General features: G+C 45.6%; 1 protein-coding gene across 1 annotated transcript; it reads left to right on the top strand.

Annotated features, from left to right (window-relative positions):
- Positions 1–1964: 1964 nt before the first annotated feature.
- Positions 1965–17551, top strand: LOC148478845 (TOG array regulator of axonemal microtubules protein 1-like). The gene is made up of 8 exons (XM_088455338.1): positions 1965–2090; positions 2806–2920; positions 11730–11822; positions 12597–12732; positions 14379–14484; positions 16518–16753; positions 16875–17033; positions 17431–17551. Exons 1-8 carry the CDS (start codon positions 1965–1967, stop codon positions 17549–17551), a joined length of 1092 nt encoding a protein of 363 aa, XP_088311464.1.
- Positions 17552–27197: the final 9646 nt, after the last annotated feature.

Below are 27197 nucleotides of genomic sequence, written 5' to 3'. Positions count from 1 at the left end.
AGTTCTTTATTTATACAAATAGGGTAAATACAGGAAGTCGCCGATGGCACAGATGTCCGGACATCTACTTGATGTAACAAAAAGTCCTCCCTCGTGGTGCAAGTTACTCACCATCCTGCTGGACCAACGCGTTTCAATGCCCACTGGTGTCTTTCTCAAGGTGCGGGGGTGTAGAGAATACCGGCATTAAGTACCCGGCAGACGGAAGTGCCGAACTTCCGATTTTGTGTCCGTTTGTTAATAAAGTTAGTTATGTTTGCGGTTCACAGCCACCATTATTAGTTCCACCGCTAGAAAGATATTTACGTATACATCGAAAAATAGAAAGAGACAATTCTCATGGAGATATATATATATATATATATATATATATTAAAAAACATATCTACATTATTATAATATAATAGCAAATTAATACAAAATACAAAAATATGTGTAAAAACATCATATCACATTTAAAAGCTTACGATGTTCTTATAACACAATTGATGTTTGGATCTAGAAAAAAGATTGAGTTCAACAACTATCAGAAATTCTTTAATCCATACAGTACGCACTAGGGACCTTAGAGTAACTCATTCAGGGTGGGAAAAAAACAATAAAAGTTATTATAAATGTAACATCGATGTTGCATAAAATCTCTAAAAAATAATATTTTAATGTAAAAAGTCAGACTTATTCAAGGTCAAGAAAGCAATAAATATTATTATAAATGTAACATCGATATTACAATCGATGTTGTATAACGTTTCTAACCAAATCCCGAAAAAAATCAGATTCTGATGTTACTTAGCTCAAGGATCGTTTTATCATAAATATATATATAAATCAGAGATTGTATCCGCCTCATGATCTAATTCAAAATATCATACGTCAGCAATGTATTTACATCAATCATGATCCTTATATAAAATATTACCTAATATTATATTAGTAATAATTAGGGATGTGCAGGCTCGGTTCTACTCGGTTCCGTTCGGTTCTTTTTACCGGATCTTATTGGGTTTCAGCTGTCACGAGTTTTGGATAGCCAATAAGATTCGGTAAAAAGAACCGAACGGAACCGAGTAGAACCGAGCCTGCACATCCCTAGTAATAATATCTATATACAGTAGATATAAGGCAGAGAGTGCAGCTCTTAGATGGAGCAGAACCTAGTAATCACATAGTCATTGGAAATTAGTATTTACTGTACTTAATTCTTATAGTGTATTTCGGCCATTTAGTAATCTCCCCCAGTTTTAATGTTAATTCAGTTCAATATGTATTCAGCCATAAAATAGGATTTATTCATCTTTATTATCAATATTTTTTATTGATAAACCTCTCAAAGTTTTGAGGATACCGAAGACAACAAAACAAAAAGAGGGAAAAAGTATAATAACTCTGGAAAAAGTGGTTACAGGGGAGGAACAGGCCGAAAGTTATAACTGTGCTAAAATATGAGATGTTTATGTCCCATACATCCAAACGTTACAATCCATGATACCTGTGTAAGTGTATTGAAAAGCAATTTCAGTAATGAGTGAGGGGTCAGATGTTATTTGGTGGATTAACCATAGAGTATTCCTTACATTACTAATTTGTGCCAAATGATGATAGGAGAAGAGGCTGAGGTAGTCTGGGACACCAAAGGCCTCCATTTTGTATTGTACCTTGGCTATAACCTTGTTGATGGTGAGAGATCAGGGGGATTTCTTATAATAAGCTATGGCAGCCCTTGTTGCCTACAACATATCACTTTAAAATATTTTCAAAGGCTATATTACGTTCCCAATCTGCCCCTATGTGTTACAAGGTGCTAAGTAGATGGCTGTATAATGTGTCTCATGCAGTCAGGGAATAGAATGTCTGGTGATGTCACTGCATTGTGATGTCACGGAATCAGCTGACCTACTGCCAAAGCATAGGTCAGTGCTAGTCGTCGAGTTGAGGAGTAAGGAGAGTGCGACTGTGCTTGAGGGATGTTCCCTCAAATTAAGCCGAATGCTCACCGAATGTTGAGCGCTGCGAAGGGGAAATATGCATTTCCCTGGGATCGTCCAGGACAGGCAGCTGATGTATTTCCAGGCCCTCAGACCTGTGACCAGGTGAGTCCTGATCATTTCATGTCTTTCCCCTGTTGGTTTTATTTATTCCTCACAGCAATATGTCTGTGACCTGGGCAGGATCTCACCCCATAGTGACTGTAATGACTGTGGTGCACGGGCTGATGGCACTATAATAATGCACCATTACAGCGTTATTCCAGCATAAAGTACCTATACAGTGTCAGGTTACCTGGAATTCACAGATCTGCCAGTATGTACATAGCATTTATATGGTGGATGTGCAGTGTTTGTTAGGGTCTTGTTCTCTTCTCTTCACTTAATACAATATACAGCTCCCATTGTCCTGACCCTAAGGGTGTATGCACACAGGCACTAGTTATGCACCCATGGTTACCTATAGTAAATATAAAATTTAACGCTAATAAGAATTTTCCAGTCATTGGAAATTAAATTTTACAATGTGTAGAAATTACTTATGATAGTAATTATGAAATGACAATACAGTTGGTTGAAATTAATGCATTTGCCATTATATAGATATATTTTTGTGTTTGCTTTATACTGTAGGTTAATTTGTACCTTTTCTGATGGGAGTGTGTTACTCCCTGTGTTATATTACGTACCATCTTTTGTTGTCCTATTGCGCTTTTCCTTACTTCATCCTCTCTGTTATACTATTTGTGTTGTTATTATTATATTGTATGTTCTTATCACTTATTATTACGCTGGGTCCTGTATGTTTCTTTGCTTACAGCTGCCTGCAATTCCTAACGTTCCCCGTAAATGTACTGGAAGAAGCCCAGACGCTAGAGGCCGGATTTCTGCCTGTTATTATAACATCCACCTGATGCCTTTGCCAAAATTGTCTGGTAAATACAATTTTATTCTTCTGTCTCCGGGCACCATTTATATAGACCAGTGCTGTCTGGGTAGTGAGTCTTGTGTGTGTGCTCACAGGCCAAATACTATGTAATAAGACAAAACCATACAATAGAGTTAATGGAGGCGGTCAGAGAACGTTGGTCTGCATTTGCCAGTTGTAGAGCCCTGATCTACCCTAAGCTTGTGTAGATCCCAGAATGTTGTATGTTCCACCAGCCTTTTGTATATATTCAGAAGCTACAGGGACTCTGGTACCCAAACATTCACCCAAAGATCTATGTCATCATTGTTGATATGTGTATACTATTACTATTTTTTGCTGTACACGGTTATTAAATAGCAGACGTCAGCAGTTTGGTAGACACTCCAGCTGGATAAACTTAGCCAGGAGCTTGTAATTATTGTAGTGCAGAGTTTCAGTACAGCCGTACTCACAGTTATGTATACAGGCAGCGGTGATGGAGCAGAGCATACAGCGGACCATCCGGTCATGTATGTAGGCAGGAGCACAGGATTTAGCAGATTCCCCCACAGAGCTAAGTAGTAAATGACTGTGTACTACTGTGGTGCTCAAACGCAGTGACTCAAAATGGTGTCACACATGTGCAGACTAAAGAATGGTGGCCATCTTGGTAAAGAATCTGCTGCTACATGTAGTGGAGCATTATGGAGGAGGCGCAGTAGCACACTCCATATGTACCAACAATATTGTGGTTTCCTTACAATCTGTGTTTATTTACTTATTCCACTTTTTTAATGTATTTAGTTTTCATTTATTATATGTAAAATACCCCGTATATATTACATCTGCAGAGATATATAACCCAGTACGACCATCAGGACAGACTGAAATGAAGTTGTCCAAACCTGAGCCTCCAAAGGCTAAGCTAAGCTTTCCAAGCCCTCAGAAATGTGACCAGGTAAGTGTGATCATTTTTATGTTTTTCCCCTGTTGGTTTTATTTATTCCTCACAACAATATGTCTGTGACCTGGGCAGGATCTCACCCCATAGATAAATATGATACATAGTGACTGTAATGACTGTGGAGCACGGGCTGATGGCACTATAGTAATGCACCATTACAGCGTTATTGCAGCATAAACATAGTTTCCTACTTTTGAAAAAGCACTTTAGGGAGATTGTGAAAGCAACAGCTGTGAGTGCGGCGGTAAAGTGGGCGTGTACTGCTACATCTGAGAGGCGTGTCATAAAATGTACTTAAACATATGTAAATATATGTAAACAAGCCCCAAAGCAGTTAGATCTACTTGTTGATGAAAACACACTAATGCTTATCAGAAAAATAAGAGTTATGGCATAACATACCTTCGTTAACTCTCTTAATTTCTGTGGACCATATGGACCCCGAAGAAGAAATGCATGTAGCCATAGGGATCATTGTCCCTTATAACCAATGCAGGGAAATTATACTAATTATCAAATTTGAATGTATATAGCTGTTTTTTTTTTAATATAACAGCTACATAAAGGGTGTAAGGGGTAATCAGGGAGATGCTGGACTCTTCAGGGAGTCAGGGAGATTTTGTTATTTCAGGGAGCTTGTTCTGAGCCGTCTACTGGATGGATTTAGACAAAAACTTCATAGAGTGGTAACATTGGATCCCAGAAGGGGATGTAGTCAGCATCACGCCATGCGGGATGTCGATGGTCAAAATACTGGTGCCGGAATCTCCACAGCCTGCTTCCCGAAGGTAAGTATCAGGGGTTAGGGGAGGGTTAGGTTTATTGTTAGGGTTAGGCACTAGTGGGAGGGTTAGGATCTAAGGGGGGAGGGTTAGGTTTAGGGTGTGGGGAGGGGGAAGTTAGATTTAGACACTAGGGGGAGGTTAGGGGTAGGGGTAAGGGTTAGTTAGTAGTAGGATACTTACCTTATGGTATTAGGATTCTGACTGTCAGGATGCCGCTGTCAATATTCTGACTGGCGGCATCACAGCCACCGGGATCCCATGCACAACCCCCCAGAATACATACTAGGTGGTTGAATTCCCGGTCAGACCTCTCGTTGGCCCAGGGAGCCTGTTCTGGGACCTACACTGGATGGATTTGGACAACATCACATAATATAACTTAATAACTTGGAGGTACATCAGCTAGTATATACATATGGCCAAAAGTTTTGAGAATGACACAAGTATTGGTTTTCCCAAAGTTTGCTGATTCAGTGTTTTTAGACCTTTTTGTCAGATGTTACTATGGTATAATGAAGTAAAATTACAAGCATTTCATAAGTGTCACAAGCTTTTTTTGACAATTACATTAAGTTTATGCAGAAAGTCAATATTTGCAGTGTTGATCCTTCTTTTTCAAGACCTCTGCAATTTGCTCTGGCATGCTGTCAATCAACTTCTGGGCCACATACTGACTGATGGCCGCCCATTCTTACCTAATCAATGCTTGGAATTTGTCAGAATTTGTGGGTTTTGTTTGTCCACCTGCCTCTTGAGGATTGACCACAAGTTCTCAATGGGATTAAGGTCTGGGGAGTTTCCTGGCCATGGACCCAAAATGTTGATGTTTTGCTCCCCGAGCCACATTTTCCTTATGGCAAGGTGCTCCATCATGCTGGAAAAGGCATTGTTCCTCACCAAACTGTTCTTGGATGGTTGGGAGAAGTTGCTCTTGGGGGATGTTTTGGTATCATTCAATATTCATGGCTGTGTTCTTAGGCAAAATTGTGAGTGATCCCACTCCCTTGGCTGAGAAGCAACCCCACACATGATTGGTCTCAGGATGCTTTACTGTTGCCATGACACAGGACTGATGGTAGCGCTCACCTTTCCTTCTCCGGACAAGCATTTTTCCAGATGCCCCAAACAATCTGAAAGGGGATTCATCAGAAAAAAATAACTTATACCCCAGTCCTCAGCAGTCCAATCCCTGTACCTTTTGCAGAATATTAGTCTGTCCCTGATGCTTTTCCTGGAGAGAAGTGGCTTCTTTGCTGCCCTTCTTGAATTAATTCCAATTCATCTGATCACTCTTCATGACATTCTGGAGTATATGCAAATTGCCATCATAAAAACTGAAGCAGCAGACTTGTGCAAACCAATACTTGTGTAATTCTCAAAACTTTTGGCCATGACTGTGTGTGTGTGTATATATATATATATATATATATATATATATATATATATATATATATAGTGTGTTGATCCCTGTATTAGAGAGCTTCTCAAACTCTTTCCTCAGGACCCCACACGGAGTATTCATTACTCACTGACATTTTAAAAGTTCTACTTGTGGAGCTAATTATTTCACTTGTGATTCTGTGAGGAGAACATGCTGGAAAACATGCTCTGTATGGGGACCTGAGGACCGAGTTTGAGAACCTGTGCTATATTATATTAACATATTATCTTCTATTGTCCTATTGCGCTTCTCCTTACTTCATCCTCTCTGTTATACTGTATGTGTTATTATTAGCATATTGTTTGTTCTCATCACTTATTAAGCTGGGTCCTGTATGTTTCTGTTTGCAGCTGCCCACAGTTGCTTTTGTTCCCCGTAAATGTACTGGAAGAGGCCCAAACGCTGAAGGCCGGAATTCTGCGTATTATAACATCCAACTGGAGACTTTGCCTACATTGTCTGGTAAATAAATTTTTATTCTTCTGTCTCCGGGCAGCATTTATACAGCCAAGGCCAGCTGTACTGTTAGGCAGCTTTAGGCTGCTGCCTAGGGTGACAGGATCTGTGGGGCCCACAGAGTCTGCCTATCACAATATTAAGGATGTGTCTAAGAGACACTCTTGTTGTACTAAATGCAGGTGATGGCTGTGGAACTTCTTAGATGCCACCTCCTCACTTTCACCTGAGGGTCTGGAAGGTGGTGGTGGGAGAGGGTGGGGGCTGAAGTTTTACCTAGGGTGTTGAGACACCTTACTCCGGCCTTGTATACAGCCCAGTACTGCCTGGGTAGTGGGCCTCATGTGTGTTCTCAGACCAAATACTATGGAAAAAGACAAAACCATACAATAGAGTTTATGGAGGCTGTCAGAGAACGTTGGTCCGCAGAGGTGAGGACGGTAGCATCTGCCCGTTGTACAGCCCTGATCTACCCTAAACTTGTATAGATCCCAGAATGTTGTATGTTCCACCAGCCTTTTATATACTGTATATTCAAAAGTTACGGGGACTCTGGTTCCTGAATATTCACCCAGATCTATGTCATAGGGGGAGATGTATTAAACCTTGGAGAGAGATAAAGTACCAACCAATCAGCTGCTGTAATTTTACAGGCTGCGTTTAAAAATGCCGGTTAGAAACTGATTGGTTGGTACTTTATCTTTCTCCAAGTTTTGATACATCTCCCCCATAGACCAGTATCCAATTAGCCCCCAACATTGTTCGGGCGCTAATTGAGCCCTGCGATCATCGAAAAACAGAGATATTTCACTGATTATCCCCGATTTTAGCCGATTTTTTTTTCACCCTATCCTCTTATTTTGGTCGAAATAATAGGATAGTTCTCCCGAAAACACATAGGTACCGCCATAATCTCTCGGACCTATGTGCTTTCTATTTTCGAGTGAAAAAACAGCAATTATCGTGGATTCTTTTTCGGGACACGTCTGGTCCTGAACAAAACTTTGTGCCAAATTGGATACCCCCATAATTTGGATTCCTTAAAAACTGTTTATTTCCTTTTACTTTTTCCACCATGTTTAATGTATAGTTTATTTATTTATTTTTGCTGGATGACTTTGCCAGCCACCCATTTATGCCGGTATAATTATGCAGTAATGGCACAGACTGTGCCTTGTGCACAATTATTCAGATATAATCTAAAGCAGGGTACACACTATAATAGCGGATCGGTCAGCAGAGTGATCCACCGTCCAAGAGGCCAATTGGTAAGCTATAAACATTTACCAATCGGCCGCACAATATGTCTATCCTGATATCACAACTGGGCGGGCATTTAAATTTGCCCATCCAGATGGAGATGTCAGTGTCAGGGGTCCCTGCAGCTAGTGGGCCTGATTCAGACCCGGACGCTATATGCGGATGGTCATTCAAAAAAAGGGGCCGGCTATTTAAATTGTGCGCTCGCTCATTGCGGTTTGTTGACGCCTCTATGTCTGAGCAAGTGAACGAAAAATGCGCTCGCTATTTTGTAAAGACACCCCTTTGCCGTTCGCATCACATGTCATCTCCGGTATTTATTTGATTAATCGGGTACATCGAAAGGCATCTGAACTGCTCGCAGTGCTTATGGTAGGTTTTTTCTACCGCAATCACTGCGAGCAGTTCAGGCTAAAAGACAACCAAGTGACGTGGTCGATGACGCTCCTTTACCAATTATGCACTCCCATTAAATGTCCTTTTTACCGTTAGGCACGCCTGCGTTCGGATCTCCACTCCTGTTTTCAAGCACCTTCCCCTGTTACCACCCACAAACGGTACATTACGTCAATCAAATTAGCAGCCCCTCGCTGTTTTGCGAGCGCACAATTTCCGACCGCAATGACTGGTTTGCGCATGCGCATTACGAGCCATACGCATGCGCAGTTGTGCGAACATCGCTCAGAGCGAACGAATCAGGTCCAGTGTTCGGCTGGTTGGCAGGTCGCCTGTGCAAACATGCAGATGCAGATATATATCTTTAAGATATATCTGCATCGGCTGTGCCACAGAGCCGACCTGATATGTTTGTGAACTATGTCATTCAGAGACGTATCGCGTGTACACTCCTGCCGATGCACTCACGATATATCGTTCGTAGATTGATAAATTAGACTAGATAAATTAATTGTGATGACCTTCAATGTTCTAGATAAGAGGAATAGTGTAATATATAGAGAAAAATACTTACCAGGACCGGCTGCTGGGAGAGCAATTCACTTCCCCAGAGAGGGGCACCACCCCCTCCCCTCTGTGTGATGCCAGGAATTATGGCTTTTTGTAGTGGAAGGTGGAGCTATGATGACATGAACAGCCTGGGCACACCCTCAACAATTACCCATGGACATACCTATCAAGATTTCTTACTATTGATACACAGGTATTTATGGTGGAGATGTACTAAGCCTTGGAGAGGGATAAAGTGCCCCATTTATTAATGAACTGTAATACCAGCGGCATATTTAGTTTAGTATTATAGTGATACAAATGGATATGTCACTGATATTCATCATTACTTACCTCACCGGCGAAGTGCATCTACCTCCCCTCGTCTGCGTGGTACTACACACAGCTGCTGGCAGCCTATAGCCATCAGCGATGGTCACCTATGTCATGTGCGATGGTCAGTGCATGACTGTATAACCTGACAGGGATCAGAGAGTGCCTGGAAGGCTTCGCTGAGGATGGTGAGAGCGATACAGTGACACACAGCAGTAATCTTACATTACCACTGCTTGTTATATAAAGAAAGGATTACATAACCCCTATAGCGAGTGCTAAAGGGATTATGTATTGTTTTTAAATAGGGCCCAAAGTAGCAACCAATCAGCTAATAACTTAAAGGCTGTGTTTGAAAAATAACAACAAGGATCTGATTGGTTGGAACTTTATCTCCATCCATGTTATCTCTCTCCAAAGCTTGGTACATCCAGCGGTGTCACTAGGGGGGTGCGGGAGTTGCGGCCCGCACCTGGTGTCACCCTTCAAGGGGGTGACACCAAGAAGAGCAGCACGTCACACCCGCGGGCCGCACCCCCATAGGCACCACCGCCGACCATGCTGCTGGAGACACATCACTGTGCAGATCCGCCGCGCCGCGTGATGTCCGTCCTGGCTGCTGATCCTCTGGTCTGCCCGGCGGGGTGAGCTGCACTGCACAGATATTCTTTCACCGCGGCCGGCGTCCAGAGCCACACACAGGCACAGAGGATCTCTCTGTGCCTGTGTGTGGTTCTGGACGCCGGCCGCGATGACGTCATCGCGCACACCGGCTCCGCTTGTCCTTCTGGGAGCCGCTCAGCCTGCTGGAGAAGGAGGAGGGACTACGGACCTGAGCGCGCTGCTTGTGAAAAAAGAAGAAGCCAGCCAGGAGTCAAGTGCACAGTGCGCACCCCACCCGGCCCAGACACACCCAGAGGTAAGTACTGAGTCACTGCACGGGGGGGCACAGTATAAGGGGGATTACTGGGGGCCGGGCCACCAATGGAGTTCCATGCTGGGACACTGTATAAGGGCACTACTGAGGCCATGGGACACAATATAAGGGCATTACTGGAGGCTATGGGACACTGTATAATGGCACTACTGAGGCCATGGGACACAATATAAGGGCATTACTGGAGGCTATGGGACACTGTATAAGGGCACTACTGGGGGCCATGGGACACAATATAAGGGCATTACTGGAGACTATGGGACACTGTATAAGGGCATTACTGGAGGCTATGGGACACTGTATAAGGGCACTACTGAGGCCATGGGACACTGTATAAGGGCACTACTGGGGGCTATGGGACACTGTATAAGGGCACTACTGGGGGCTATGAGACACTGTATAAGGGCACTACTGGAGGCCATGGGACACTGTATAAGGGCACTACTGGAGGCCATGGGACACTGTATAAGGGCACTACTGAGGCCATGCGACACTGTATAAGGGCACTACTGGAGGCTATGGGACACTGTATAAGGGCACTACTGGAGGCTATGGGACACTGTATAAGGGCATTACTGGAGGCTATGGGACACTGTAAAAGGGCACTACTGAAGCTATGGGGCACTGTATAAGGGCACTACTGGAGGCCATGGGACACTGTGTAAGGGCACTACTGGAGGCCACGGGACACTGTATAAGGGTACTACTGAGGCCATGGGACACTGTATAAGGGCATTATTGGAGGCTATGGGACACTGTATAAGGGCACTACTGGAGGCCATGGGACACTGTATAAGGGCATTACTGAGGCCATGGGACACTGTAAAAGGGCACTACTGAAGCTATGGGACACTGTATAAGGGCACTACTGGAGGCCATGGGACACTGTGTAAGGGCACTACTGAGGCCATGCGACACTGTATAAGGGCACTACTGGAGGCTATGGGACACTGTATAAGGGCACTACTGGAGGCTATGGGACACTGTATAAGGGCATTACTGGAGGCTATGGGACACTGTAAAAGGGCACTACTGAAGCTATGGGGCACTGTATAAGGGCACTACTGGAGGCCATGGGACACTGTGTAAGGGCACTACTGGAGGCCACGGGACACTGTATAAGGGTACTACTGAGGCCATGGGACACTGTATAAGGGCATTATTGGAGGCTATGGGACACTGTATAAGGGCACTACTGGAGGCCATGGGACACTGTATAAGGGCATTACTGAGGCCATGGGACACTGTAAAAGGGCACTACTGAAGCTATGGGACACTGTATAAGGGCACTACTGGAGGCCATGGGACACTGTGTAAGGGCACTACTGAGGCCATGGGACACTGTATAAGGGCACTACTGGAGGCTATGGGACACTGTATAAGGGCACTTCTGGAGGCTAATTTAGGCATTGAGTTTAGTTTGCATAACACTTATGTAAATATTATAATGTTTTACCTGTGATATTGTATTCTAAAGGTATAACGTTAGTTTTGTTAGCTGTTTATTTTATTACTATTGCCATTGCATTTAGTGATAGTACAAAAACAGTACTAAGGATGGGGGGGGTGACACCATGAGCTACCACACCGGGTGACACCAACCCTAGTGATGCCTCTGGGTACATCTACCCCCATATCTATTATATTTAGAACACATTTGTGTTTGTCAGTGAAAAAGAGTTTCTCACTTCCCTGTATATATTACATCTGCAGAGATCTATAACCCAGTACGACTAAGACCACCAGGACAGACAGAAATGAAGTGGTGTAAGCCTGCGCCTCCAAAGGCTAAGATGGCCAAAGACCGTAAGTTTTTGAAACATTTTCAACCTCTGCTGCTGTCACAGTGGTTATTGGTATTTGTCATACTTTCCTAATCACCCTGAGTGTCTGACAGAAAGTTCTCCAGGACTCCCGAAGGAGTAGAGCAAGCCCCTTCCCCATTGATAATTATCACACATCTAAGTACAGTAACGTTACCTACCTGCACGCCTGCAAACATGATGTCACTGAGGGGCCTATTCATCATTACTAAACTTTCCCTGGAGGTAATTAGGTTTAGAACTCGCATGGAGTTCTACCTAAATACCAGAGGAATTCATCATTCCTCCTCCCTATAACTATCTATTCCGAAAAGCTGTCATTTTTGCGATGACAGCTTTTCAGGAAATAGATAGTTATCCCTGTCTACACTAACTTACTGCAGCTGGAAGCAGTGCTGCGCATGCGCTGTTAAATTCGTTAATCCAGCGCATGCGCAGCACTGCCTACACATGCGGTAAGTTTGTGTCCTCCCTCCGCTTTGTGTCCTTAAAAATGTTAATTTAGTGTTGATGACTAGGCCCCTGAGTAACTGAAGCTTTGTGAGCTGACGTCTCCTGCAATTCTCTGCATAACACAGGATGTCTCACGGTATTACATGGTTTTCTAATAAGCACCTGAACTATCTGGGTGAGGGAGAGGCCTCATGTGAGATCTGGCAGCATAGTCCATCTTCCTACAGATAACTACATGTACAGTAACTGCTGCATGTGAGCACTGGCCCTGCACTGTCTGACCTGTATTATGTATTGTTCTTAGCACCAAAAAGCTCCAGCAAAGTCCCATTGTCTGCTCATCATTGCACAGAGGTCACTCGCCCATCTGTGCCCAGAGAGCTGCCCAGACCGGACCCATCTCTGAATGATGCATTTAATCTTCTGTCTAACAATGACTGGTAAGTGAGGGACAGGGGAGGGTCAGTGTTACTGCTTGTTACCTTCTTTATTTTATGCTATTATATTACTTACTGTAGTGTCATTCCAATTCTGTGATTATAAACTAGTGTCAGATAGCACAATATTTCTGTACAGACTCTATCTATCTATTTATTTATCTATCTCATATCTATCTATTTAGCTATCTATCTCATATCTATCTATTTAGCTATCTATCTCATATCTATCTATTTAGCTATCTATCTCATATCTATCTATCTATCTCATATCTATCTATCTCATATCTATCTATCTATCTATCTATCTATCTATCTATCTATCTATCTATCTATCTATCTATCGGCACTAGCCACTATAACATCTATAAGTTAGTCAAAAATAAATATAAGTAAGTGGAGTTATTATGAATTAATGTGCATGAATACTTTGCAATGAACTGTAAGTAAATCCATTCATACATAGGAGGAGATGTACTAAGCATCGGAGAGTGATAAAGTGGAGAGAGATAAAGTACATACCAATCAGTTCCTAACTGTCATTTTACAAGATGTGTTTGAAAAGTGACAGTTGGGAGCTGATTGGCTGGTACTTTATTTATCTCCACTTTATTACTCTCCAAGGCTTAATACATCTCCCCCATAGTCATCTAGATTAGAGATTTTCTGAGAATTTCTCTCGGTGGAAGTAATTGCAAGTAGATTAATTTGGAATATTAAACTAAGGAAGTGTCACTTTCCTACCCCCCTTACACCATAGTCCTGTGCAGTATAATGTAACATATGTATAATGTAATATTCAAGTGCACAGTCTGGAACCTGATCCCTATAGGAGAGTGTGGGCCCTCAGGCAGTGGGGCCCTCTGGGGGTTTCCCCTGTATTCCTGTTGGCCAGTCTGACCATGGCGATGCCTCTGGCAGTCCAACCATGAGATCCTGCCTGTCTGTCACACACAATAAGCCCAGGCAGTGTATACTGTAGGTGCTCCTCAGATGCCTTTGTCAGGGGCTGTAACTGAGGAAGGTGCCTGAGGAGGAGCAGGACAGTGCTGCCTGGTGGTAACATGAGAAATACCATAATAACACTGCACAAGGACCTGTTACACTTGCTGGAAAAGAACCAGTTATTTCAGTAGTTTATATCCCATCTGTACCTAAAGCCTGTTGTGCTTATTGGAAGAACTGATGCTCTGCTTAGTATATTTGGTACTTGCTGCTATCTCATGTATCCTGACTAAACATGCTTCTGATTGTTATATATGTAATTCTGGCTTTCTGCATTGCTGAGACAGACTTTCTGCTTATCATCAGCCTTGTACCCACTTATACTTATACTGGCATATTCTCTCTCTCCCCCCTTACACTCACCCCAGCTATCACCACTCTCAGCCAATTCCCAGCTTCCAGCGTTGCCACGTCTCACCCCCTTACACTGATGGGGCTTTCACCTTACTGCCCCCTGCATTGGGTACGGTAGGCAGGGCGGGATATGGGCTGCGCACTCCAGCTCCTACGGCATATGACAGAGATGGGACAGATGGTAGCGGATTATTATATAGATACAGATACAAATCTATATGTGTGTGTCTATATATAGAGATAGAGAGTGATCATTTGGTGACCAGGATCCGTTGTTTAATTGTTTTCAGGGAGAAGAAGATTAAGGGCATCAATCTGGTGAGGTCACTGTCCATGTCCAATCCCACAGTTGTCCTGGAGAGACTTCATGCCCTCAGCATTGTGCTGACAAAAGAGGTAAATATATGTTACATATATATGTGTATGGCTGACAGGTGTGTGGGGTCCTTAGTGTTTGTTACAGTATTTGGTATGTGTAACACAAGTACATTACATCCTTCTGGGTCTCATTGTCCATCGCTCTCCTAGATCTTCTCCATGAATAAAATGTAGTTTATAGACAGACTGCTCATCAGTATCGTAACAGGCAAAACCATGCTGCCTATCATGATATATCCTGATACCATAAGGATTGTCATAAACTTGCATAATGAATGGTTCAAAGGTGACATATTTTCTATGAAATCCCCTTCTTACAAGGTGTGAGTGTGGGAGGGAGGTTATAAGCAGGGCTGGCGAGGCATCCAGCAGGCCCCGTGTCTGATGTGTGGCCATGGCAATCCTGGGGGTGTGTGCCTCAGTTGGACTACGTATTGATCCTAATGTGCCTATGGGGATGGTATTGCTTCTCCACCCAGCTTAGCTGAGGCCCCACTGCAGGGGGTATCTACCTCTTGGCCAGGATGGCACTTGCCAGGAGAGCCGGCCGAGGGGGGGGTGCCATCACGCCACCAGCCAGAGTCCCCAGAGAGGGTAGCAGCCAAGGGATAAGGGCCGTTTGTTGCGCAGCGCCATAGTAACGTGAGGCAGTAAAGCTCTAGAGTCGGGAAGACACTTGCCTGTGCTGACATGTCAGACTGACAGAATCCCTGTCAGTCAGTGAGGAGGACGGAGACGCCTGCCCCTATATCTCTTACAGGTCAGAGGAGCAGCTCAGCGCTGGTTCCAGCTATTATATAAAGTGTGGCCAGAGGAGGTGGGGATCTTAGGTGAAGTAAAGAGAAGGGAGAGCGGCTGCGTACCTGCACCTGTGTGTTGGAGAACGGCTGCAGCTCCCAAAGACGCCGGGGCAGTGTCAGTCCTGCAAGGGGAGAGAGGACAGGTGACCCAGCCCCCTTTCTCTGCTCTTTCACCCTAGAGGGGATGGAGTGGGTGTTGCCAGCAGCAGACAAGTGGAGATCAAGCCCCCAGAAGCCATCTGATTTGGGGGAGGAGCATCTCCAGTTATAAATCAGGGGACAGGTCTCTAGCAATGGGGGGGTGGGGGTGCCAGTCCCTTATTTTGCAAGGGGCGCTCGGATCCCTAGATACACCCCTGCCCCATCATTCCCCTCAGGCAGTCCGAGCATATGTAATCTCTACCTGCCCCACCACCTCTTAGCACCCCTAGGTATAAGTAGGTATGGTTGCATTTATCAAATGGACAGATAAGGTACAAGCATAGGGCAGCATTGATGATTTGCTGGTGCTGGAATACATCCTCTGCCTTTGGAAGTGATCCCGTATTACTCAGTACCATTAGCTACTTATCTGGCTGGTCTCTTTCAGATCGCTCAAATTAAGATCGGAAATCACCTGCATAAGGGACATTCATGTTCCAGAATAATCCCCATAAGGTGTTCCAAATATTATTTTCTCAGAATACTATCAGATGCTTCTATAATAATATATATGTGCGTGGGAGCACTTACGGATGACTTGTGTCCATCTCACCATCGTCCCTTTGTGATCACCAACCACCGATGTTTGTGTCACAGTAAATGTGGAAGAGGGTTGTCAGGTGTTGGAACAATCACATGTACTGGGCACAGTTACTAACAGTCACTAATACTTTACAGTCTAACATGAGCTTTGCATCCCCTTCTTACGGTCCCTGCGATATAGGCGCCTTACTTGGTTCTGTATAGTGACTGCAGCAAATATGGGGAATTATTACTTACTGACACAGTATTGCCATTGATACATTTAGCCAGAGCAAGTAAAAGTTCTGGATGGTAAAATGTTGATTAGAAATAAATTTGTAAAGTAACAATTGGCTTAATAAGGTGTTTGTAGAGCTGAAGAATAGCTGCTTTGCTGTGTTTCTTTTTCTGTCTAATATAATATATCTCTTATTACATATGAAGGATTGATGTTCAAACTGGGATTAATTCCCCCTAACTTCCTTTGTGTACGTTCTGTAGTAAAACCACCTATTTTATACATTGTAGGTGAAGAACTTGTGCTCCCAAGTGTCCCGGGCTGCCATTGGCTGTGTAGCTGACCTGTTCATACAGCTGGGGAAGGCCATGGATAGAGAAGTGGAGCATTGTGCACGTGTCCTGCTCTCCAGGGCGGGAGACTCCAACTTGTTTATACGGGAGGCGGTGGACCGTGCACTACAGGCCATGGTGGACAATGTAACATCTGTCAGGTCTCTCACATCCCTCATAAATGGAGGACTCAGGTAATGGCTTTATAGTCTACATCTAGATTATATTATGTAGAATTACTCATTTGTATTTGTATATGTAGTATTTGGTCATTTGTCATGTTAGTGCTGATATCCGTTCATGTTCTATCTGTAGCCATGTGAACGCTGCCATCCGGAGCTGCGCAGCCAAACATTTATGTCATCTGGTGGAGAGAATGGGACAAAGGCGCGTCTTATCCGGGACAAAGACCATCACGGAGAGAGCTGTACCCGCTATAGCCAGGTGTGCCCAGGATGGCTCTCAGGACACCAGGTTAGTAGTCTGCTCTGCTCCCAGAAAGGGGAATAACTGATATTATGCAGCCCATGCTCTGTGGTGATGTGATCAGTTCTACAAATCATTCTCATAAGGTTCAACAAGAGAGAGAGCTGCTCAGAGATATTATAGAGTAGTTATAATTATCCGCTCTCCCTTATTTAGCCTAATGTTATACAGGGCAGTGTTTGCCGGTTACACAGTCATAGACAACAGCCCTTATCCTCCGCTGGATAAATGTACACGAGAATAAGGAGCAAATGTAAAGCAAATCATAAAGAATGTATTGTCTGTAGGTGATGGTCCAGGCCTGAGCCTTCATGTGATTATGTCAGGTTACATCCCTGGTCCCAGAATGGCTTATTACTTATTTACACACATTATTCTGTTGCAGGTTCTATGGCAGGAAGATGTTGCATCACCTGAAATCCCATCCGGATTTTGAGAACTGTCTGAGAACCTATGTCCCCGGCAAGGATTTGCCATACATAAACAATATAATAAAACATCTGTAGATTTTTTTTCATATAACTTGTGGTTTCATGTGTTGTTGTGGTAAGTGTCCATTATACTACTCATTCTGTGTAGGCTGTGACCCTAGTGTAGGGCTGTATAGCTGGTGTGGTGTTGTTATAACTGTGTGTGCAGATTTATATAGCATAGTAATAGTTACAAAGGAGATAAAAGAGAGGGAGCACTGTACCTGATACCACTGCTACAGGAGGACCTCATCCACCATTCTCCTGTGTGTCTCTGCAGCCTCCACCTCGTGCAGCTGATGTTTGCATTGGCTGGACACTCCCTACTCATCTACTGACTTTGTACCTATTTTCTATCACTGTTATTTGTGTCCTCACCATCACACCACACTCACTGGTTACCCTCACTCCCTCTCACTGTTATTTGTGTCCTCACCATCACACCACACTCACTGGTTACTCGCGCTTCCTCTCACTGTTATTTGTGTCCTCATCATCATCACACCACACTCACTGGTTACCCTCACTCCCTCTCACTGTTATTTGTGTCCTCACCATCATCACACCACACTCACTGGTTACCCTCACTCCCTCTCACTGTTATTTGTGTCCTCACCATCATCACACCACACTCACTGGTTACCAGGGGCTAGCTAGCAACTTTTAGCCTGGGGGACAAATGCATGCAGGTGGCCCTGGCAGAGGAGTAGCGTGTAGCCAGAGTGCCCGAAGAATGTGCGTGCTAGGGCACCCCCCCCCTCAAGTGTTCCAGGGAGGAGATGGGTCCATATGGGATTAATGTAAGGTAAAAATAAAGATATGGGGCAGCCCCCTGTCGTAGTGCCCCCGTGTGCCACAGGAGTGAACACCCTTATGCAGGCCTCCGGTAGTGATCCCCCTTATGCAGTTCCCCCAGTAGTAAGCCCCTTATATAGTGCCCCCAGTAGTGGTCCCCCCTGTGCAGTGCCCCTTGTGCCCCCAGTAGTAAGCCCCTTATACAGTGCCCCTAATAGTGGTACCCCCTATGCAGTGCCCCTTATATAGTGCCCCCAATAGTGGTAACCCTTATGCAGTGCGCCTTAAATAGTGGCACCATTTGTAGTCTCCCCCCTATGCAGTACCCCCAGTATTGCCCTTTATATAGAGCCCCCAGCAGTGGTCCCTCGATGCAGTGCCCCCAGTGGTAGTCCCCTCCCCCTATGTAGCGCCCCTAGTAGTAGTCCCCTCCCCCCTATGCAGTGCCCCTAGTAGTAGTCCCCTCCCCTTGAAGTGCCCCTAGTAGTAGTCCCCCCTTGTAGTACCCCCCTTGTAGTGTCCCCAGTAGTAGTAGTCCCCCCCTTGTAGTGCCCCGAGTAGTAGTAGCCCCCCTTGTAGTGCCCCCAGTAGTAGTAGTCCCCCCCTTGTAGTGCCCCTAGTAGTAGTAGTCCCCCCCTTGTAGTGCCCCCAGTAGTAGTAGTCCCCCCCTTGTAGTGCCCCCAGTAGTAGTCCCCCCCTTGTAGTGACCCCAGTAGTAGTAGTCCCCCCCTTGTAGTGCCCCCAGTAGTCCCCCCCTTGTAGTGTCCCCAGTAGTAGTAGTCCCCCCCTTGTAGTGCCCCGAGTAGTAGTAGCCCCCCTTGTAGTGCCCCCAGTAGTAGTAGTCCCCCCCTTGTAGTGCCCCCAGTAGTAGTACCCCACCCTCTTTGTAGTGCCCCCAGTAGTAGTAGTCCCCCCCTTGTAGTGCCCCCAGTAGTAGTCCCCCCCTTGTAGTGACCCCAGTAGTAGTAGTCCCCCTTTGTAGTGCCCCCAGTAGTAGTAGTCCCCCACCCCCCTTGTAGTGCCCCCAGTAGTAGTAGTCGCCCCCTTGTAGTGCCCCCAGTAGTATTACCCCCTTGTAGTGACCCCAGTAGTAGTAGTCACCCCCCAGTAGACACACGTAATACAAAAAACAAAATAAAAAAACCCACTTACCTGAATCCCCGCTCCCGCCGCCGCCATCTGCTCCTCTGTCTGTCCTCCCGGGCCGGGCCACTCTGCATTATGGGAGAGACATCATATGATGTCATGATGCCTCTCCCATTGCCCACTGCGGGAGCCAGAAGATGGAGAGGCTCCCGCAGTGGGCACAGCAGCAGCTAATGAGAGTCTGACAGACACTCATTGACTGCTGCTTACAACAAACACACAGCTGCCGGAGCCGGCGGCTGTGTGTTTGTCACTTGTGTAGCGCTGCTGACTGAACTCCGTCCGGTCAGCGCTACACACGTGGTGGAGTCTGTGTCACAGTGACAGACTGCCCCAGACCGCGGCCCGCATGATGCTGCGGCCCGGGGGGCACATGGTACCCTGCCCCCCGGCCCAGCCCGCCACTGCTGGTTACCTTCACTCCCTCTCACTGTTATTTGTGTCATCATCACACCACATTCACTGGTTACCCTCACTCCCTCTCACTGTTATTTGTATCCTCACCATCACACCACACTCACTGGTTACCCTCACTCCCTCTCACTGTTATTTGTGTCCTCACCATCATCACACCACACTCACTGGTTACCCTCACTCCCTCTCACTGTTATTTGTATCCTCACCATCACACCACACTCACTGGTTACCCTCACTCCCTCTCACTGTTATTTGTGTCCTCACCATCACACCACACTCACTGGTTACCCTCACTCCCTCTCACTGTTATTTGTGTCCTCACCATCATCACACCACACTCACTGGTTACCCTCACTCCCTCTCACTGTTATTTGTGTCCTCACCATCATCACACCACACTCACTGGTTACCCTCACTCCCTCTGTTATTTGTATCCTCACCATCATCACACCACACTCACTGGTTACCCTCACTCCCTCTCACTGTTATTTGTGTCCTCATCATCATCACACTCACTGGTTACCCTCACTCCCTCTCACTGTTATGTGTCCTCATCATCACATCACACTCACTGGTTACCCTCACTCCCTCTGTTATTTGTATCCTCACCATCATCACACCACACTCACTGGTTACCCTCACTCCCTCTCACTGTTATTTGTGTCCTCACCATCATCACACTCACTGGTTACCCTCACTCCCTCTCACTGTTATGTGTCCTCATCATCACATCACACTCACTGGTTACCCTCACTCCCTTTCACTGTTATTTGTGTCCTCATCACCATCATCACACCACACCACACTCACTGGTTACCCTCACTCCCTCTCACTGTTATTTGTGTCCTCACCCTCACTCCCTCTCACTGTCATTTGTGTCCTCACCATCACGCCACACTCACTGGTTACCCTCACTCCCTCTCACTGTTATTTGTGTCCTCACCATCACACCACACTCACTGGTTACCCTCACTCCCTCTCACTGTTATTTGTGTCCTCACCATCATCACACCACACTCACTGGTTACCCTCACTCCCTCTCACTGTTATTTGTGTCCTCACCATCACACCACACTCACTGGTTACCCTCACTCCCTCTCACTGTTATTTGTGTCCTCATCATCATCACACCACACTCACTGGTTACCCTCACTCCCTCCCACTGTTATTTGTGTCCTCACCATCACACTCACTGGTTATCCTCACTCCTTCTCACTGTTATTTGTGTCCTCATCATCACATCACACCACACTCACTGGTTACCCTCACTCCCTATCACTGTTATTTGTGTCCTCACCATCATACCACACTCACTAGTTACCCTCACTCCCTCTCACTGTTATTTGTGTCCTCACCATCACACCACACTCACTGGTTACCCTCACTCCCTATCACTGTTATTTGTGTCCTCACCATCATCACATTACACTCACTGGTTACCCTCACTCCCTCTCGCACTGTTATTTGGGTCCTCATCATCACATCACTCCACACTCACTGGTTACCCTCACTCCCTATCACTGTTATTTGTGTCCTCACCATCATCACACTCACTGGTTACCCTCACTCCCTCTCACTGTTATGTGTCCTCATCATCACATCACACTCACTGGTTACCCTCACTCCCTCTGTTATTTGTATCCTCACCATCATCACACCACACTCACTGGTTACCCTCACTCCCTCTCACTGTTATTTGTGTCCTCACCATCATCACACTCACTGGTTACCCTCACTCCCTCTCACTGTTATGTGTCCTCATCATCACATCACACTCACTGGTTACCCTCGCTCCCTCTGTTATTTGTATCCTCACCATCATTACACCACACTCACTGGTTAGCCTCACTCCCTCTCACTGTTATTTGTGTCCTCATCATCATCACACTCACTGGTTACCCTCACTCTCTCTCACTGTTATGTGTCCTCATCATCACATCACACTCACTGGTTACCCTCACTCCCTTTCACTGTTATTTGTGTCCTCATCACCATCATCACACCACACCACACTCACTGGTTACCCTCACTCCCTCTCACTGTTATTTGTGTCCTCACCCTCACTCCCTCTCACTGTTATTTGTGTCCTCACAATCACACCACACTCACTGGTTACCCTCACTCCCTCTCACTGTTATTTGTGTCCTCACCATCATCACACCACACTCACTGGTTACCCTCACTCCCTCTCACTGTTATTTGTGTCCTCACCATCACACCACACTCACTGGTTACCCTCACTCCCTCTCATTGTTATTTGTGTCGTCATCATCATCACACCACACTCACTGGTTACCCTCACTCCCTCCCACTGTTATTTGTGTCCTCACCATCACACTCACTGGTTACCTTCACTCCCTCTCACTGTTATTTGTGTCCTCATCATCACACCACATTCACTGGTTACCCTCACTCCCTCTCACTGTTATTTGTATCCTCACCATCACACCACACTCACTGGTTACCCTCACTCCCTCTCACTGTTATTTGTGTCCTCACCATCATCACACCACACTCACTGGTTACCCTCACTCCCTCTCACTGTTATTTGTATCCTCACCATCACACCACACTCACTGGTTACCCTCACTCCCTCTCACTGTTATTTGTGTCCTCACCATCACACCACACTCACTGGTTACCCTCACTCCCTCTCACTGTTATGTGTCCTCATCATCACATCACACTCACTGGTTACCCTCACTCCCTCTGTTATTTGTATCCTCACCATCATCACACCACACTCACTGGTTACCCTCACTCCCTCTCACTGTTATTTGTGTCCTCACCATCATCACACTCACTGGTTACCCTCACTCCCTCTCACTGTTATGTGTCCTCATCATCACATCACACTCACTGGTTACCCTCACTCCCTTTCACTGTTATTTGTGTCCTCATCACCATCATCACACCACACTCACTGGTTACCCTCACTCCCTCTCACTGTTATTTGTGTCCTCACCCTCACTCCCTCTCACTGTTATTTGTGTCCTCACCATCATCACACCACACTCACTGGTTACCCTCACTCCCTCTCACTGTTATTTGTGTCCTCACCATCACACCACACTCACTGGTTACCCTCACTCCCTCTCACTGTTATTTGTGTCCTCACCATCATCACACCACACTCACTGGTTACCCTCACTCCCTCTCACTGTTATTTGTGTCCTCACCATCACACCATACTCACTGGTTACCCTCACTCCCTCTCATTGTTATTTGTGTCCTCATCATCACACTCACTGGTTACCCTCACTCCCTCTCACTGTTATTTGTGTCCTCATCATCACATCATACCACACTCACTATCACTGTTATTTGTGTCCTCACCATCATACCACACTCACTAGTTACCCTCACTCCCTCTCACTGTTATTTGTGTCCTCACCATCACACCACACTCACTGGTTACCCTCACTCCCTATCACTGTTATTTGTGTCCTCACCATCATCACATCACACTCACTGGTTACCCTCACTCCCTCTCTCATTGTTATTTGTGTCCTCATCATCACACCACACTCACTGGTTACCCTCACTCCCTCTCACTGTTATTTGTGTCCTCACCATCATCACACCACACTCACTGGTTACCCTCACTCCCTCTCACTGTTATTTGTGTTCTCAGCATCATCACACCACACTCACTGGTTACCCTCACTCCCTCTCACTGGTATTTTTGTCCATCTCATGGTTCTTAATAGATCATATACAAAAAAAGGGGTGTTTTTTTGGGGGGGGGCAAGTCCACACAAAGGAGAAAACAAGGGGTAATCTAGCATTTGTTGAATATAAAATTAAATTCTCCCAATCCTGACCTAAAATATAAATTGAAACCTACCAATAATGTGTATTTTTACAGAGCTACCATATATAAATATGTTGGTACTGTAGTAATACTGTTTAGTCAGTGGTGCTCCCCAGAGTCATGTATAATTATAGTAACAAAAAGGAAGAAAAAGGACTCTGGGCCTGATTCAGATCCGGTCGCAAGCGATGAGCACTCGCAACCGGGTCGATGTTTGCCCACTGGGCATGCGCACGACGGGTGCTCCGCCGCTCCGTGTCTCGCACCAAAGGGGGCGAGCTGTTGATGGTGATTGACAGCTCGCCCCGTTTGGTAGGCAGGCAGGGGGGGTGGTTGGCCAAACGCAGGCATTCCCGAAGAAACGCCTGCATTTGGGGGCGGCCCCACTGACATCACCAGTGATGTCAGTGGTCGAGCTTCCGGCTCTATTAGAGCCAGAAGCTCTCTGGGACTTGCGGCCACGAGACCCTACCACAAGTGTCTCGTCGCAAGCCCGATGGTCTTGACCATTGCGACTATCATCCTGGTCGCTCGCTATAGCTGTGTGTGGTCACCCACAGCTATGCGAGCGGCCAGGAGGCCGCACAGAAAAAAAAAACGCCCAGATTCAGAGCGAGCGCTCTTTCAGAGTGTCCGTCTCTGAATCAGGGTCTCTGTGTGGGGGCACACTTATAGGGAGAAAATTCAGTTAAAACTTAACTGTTAATATAATACCAAAATAAGACAAAGGGAGTTAATTGCACTGCACAACAATGAAAATGTTTCCGATGTGAAAATAGTTACTTCTAATTGATTTCAGCATCCAAAGAATGAATGACATTTAAAACTCTCAGCTAGCTCTGAGTTCCGAGATATAGCCCATTTATGACGATGTAGGGGTATTCCTAGTGAAGTGGGCAGAATGGAGAAAATCTTACTAGCAATATGCATTCCACGCAGAGGGGGCAGGGCCTAATGACCCAATAAAATGAATCAGTTATTTGTCCCCTCCCCTATTCAAATATATGCGATTCACGGGATTACCCACACAAGATAACTGTGGTGCACTGAGTGACAAGCATAGGGAGCGATTCCACCAAGACATTTCAGCAATGGAACAAAGATATCAGGGTAGGTGATCACTACTGTTGGACAGTGACAAGAGATGCCCCAGAAGAGGAGTACAAGCGACAAGCAAAGAGAAAGCACCCCCATGAATAGGCCACTATATTAGATAGTACCTATAGATTGTAAGCTTGCAAGCAGGGCCCTCTTACCTCTATGTCTGTCTGTTATTACCCTGTTTTGTTCTATCAATGTTTCCAATTGTAAAGCGCAACGGAATATGCTGCGCTATATAAGAAACTGTTAATAAATAAATAAATAGTACTTTCCTATGCTGTATGTTTGTTTCCTATGCTGTATGTTTGTTTCATTTTGTGTTCTTATTTGTGATTGAATTAAAACAACTGTTATTTATTTTCTATCAATCAAGAAAATATCAGATTATTTTAAAATAGCTTTTCACTATGACTATATTACTAATGTACATACAGTATAGTGCAAGTAGTGTAGCTCAAAAAATAGAGCTAGTAAAAACATTCTGAAATCATTTTAGTTTTTCTTGACCTCAAATTAGTAATGTATGACTATTTTTATAAAGGAAACAAAAGTATTAATTTGTTGTACAGTGTTATTGAAAATGTAGATTACAAATTCAACTGTTATTAATCACTGCTGCAAAATGCGAAATATTAACGAAATCAGTTCATCAGACAGTATCACACTGTGATTTTTCTGCCGGTTATCAATTATGCTCTCTTTGATATTGATAAATTAAATCTTGAAAAATTCCTATATTACATATATCTCCAACTCGATCTACTGCAGTATAACCAATTAGCTAATATACAAAGATTATACTGTCATAAAATAATGCTCCTTCAAAAGAATATCTGCACATACACATCCACATTGCGGTACTGCAAACCTACTAATAAAATATGTAGGTAGATTATATAAGTAAAGTCATTCACATGAAAAAGGAAATATATATACTATCTGAAGCCAAATATGTATGCAACCAGGGTCTTGCTGGCAACTTTTAGCCTGGGGGGCAAATGCATGCAGGCGGCCCTGGCAGAGGAGTAGCGTGTAGCCAGGGTGCCCGAAGAACGTGCGTGCTACGGCGCCCCCCCCCCCCCCTCAAGTGTTCCAGGGAGGAGGCTGGCCATATGGGAATAATGTAAAGTAAAAATAAAGATTAGGGACAGCCCCGTCGTGGTGCCCATATGCAGTGCCCCCCTGTGCCCCAGGAGAGGACCCCCTTATGCAGGCCTCCAGTAGTGCCCCCAGTAGTGATCCCCCCTATACAGTGCCCCCAGTAGTGGTCCCCCCTTTGCAGTGACCCTTGTGCCCCCAGTAGTGGTACCCCCTATGCAGTAGCCCCAGTATTGCCCTTTTTATAGAGCCCCCAGCAGTGGTCCCTCGATGCAGTGCCCCCAGTGGTAGTCCCCTCCCCCCTATGCAGTGCCCCTAGTAGTTGTCCCCTCCCCTTGTAGTGCCCATACTAGTAGTAGTCCCCCCCCTTGAAGTGCCCCCAGTTGTAATCCCCAGTAGTGGTCCCCCCCTTGTAGTGCCCCCAGTAGTGATCTCCCCCTTGTAGTACCCCCAGTAGTGGTCTCCCTCTTGTAGTGCCCCCAGTAGTAGTCCCTCCCTCTTGTAGTGCCCCCAGTCCAGTAGTGGTTCCCCCTTTGTTGTGCCCCCAGTAGTCCCCCCCCTTGTAGTGCCCCCAGTAGTAGTAGTAGTCCCACCCTTGTATTGCCCCCATTAGTAGTAGTCCCCCCCTTGCAGTGCCTCCAGTAGTGGTCTCCCCCCTTGTAGTGCCTCCCCCCCAGTAGACACACATAGTAAAAAAAAAAAAAAAAAACACTTACCTGAATCCCTGCTCCCACCGTCGCCATCCGCTCCTCCGTCTGTCCTTCCAGGGCCGGGCCGCTGTGCATTATGGGAGAGATGTCATATGACATCATGACACCTCTCCCATTGCCCACTGCGGGAGCCGGAAGATGGAGCGGCTCCCGCAGTGGGCGCAGCAGCAGCTAATGAGAGTCTGACAGACTCTCATTGGCTGCTGATCAAAACAAACCCACAGCTGCCGGTGCCGGCGGCTGTGTGCTTGTCACTTGTGTAGCGCTGACCGAACTCCGTCCGATCAGCGATACACACGCGGCGCAGCCTGTGTCACAGTGACACATGGCACCCGGCCCAGCCCGCTACTGTACACAACACAGATATATACATGAATATCACTGTTCTATCCCATAAGATAGGAAAAAAGACAGAAGAGGGGGGGAGTGGAAAACACACCAGTATTCACAAAGATACCAAGGAGCTATCTCTAACAGTTGATGGATGGAAAGAAAATTATCCATATATTTAACATAGTTGTTGTATACGGGTGACCTGTGAAATGAAACGTATAAGGACAGCGTAAGGCAGGTGCAATGTGACTGAGCCAGCGTAAGCCCC

The sequence above is a fragment of the Taudactylus pleione genome, unplaced genomic scaffold (assembly GCF_031769625.1).
Source record: "Taudactylus pleione unplaced genomic scaffold, aTauple2 ptg000652l, whole genome shotgun sequence".
Lineage (NCBI taxonomy): Eukaryota > Metazoa > Chordata > Amphibia > Anura > Myobatrachidae > Taudactylus > Taudactylus pleione.
Note: the sequence above shows the minus strand (reverse complement) of the source record. Positions and strands in the feature narration are given on the sequence as shown.

What these genes read in the sequence shown, in the direction of transcription:
- LOC148478845 (XM_088455338.1), top strand. Translation starts at nt 1,965, where the DNA reads ATGTTCCCTCAAATTAAGCCGAATGCTCACCGAATGTTGAGCGCTGCG. An exon ending in GCATTGTGCTGACAAAAGAG is followed by an intron (nt 14,485 to 16,517) that starts GTAAATATATGT and finishes TATACATTGTAG; the next exon opens with GTGAAGAACTTGTGCTCCCA. An exon ending in CTCATAAATGGAGGACTCAG is followed by an intron (nt 16,754 to 16,874) that starts GTAATGGCTTTA and finishes TTCTATCTGTAG; the next exon opens with CCATGTGAACGCTGCCATCC.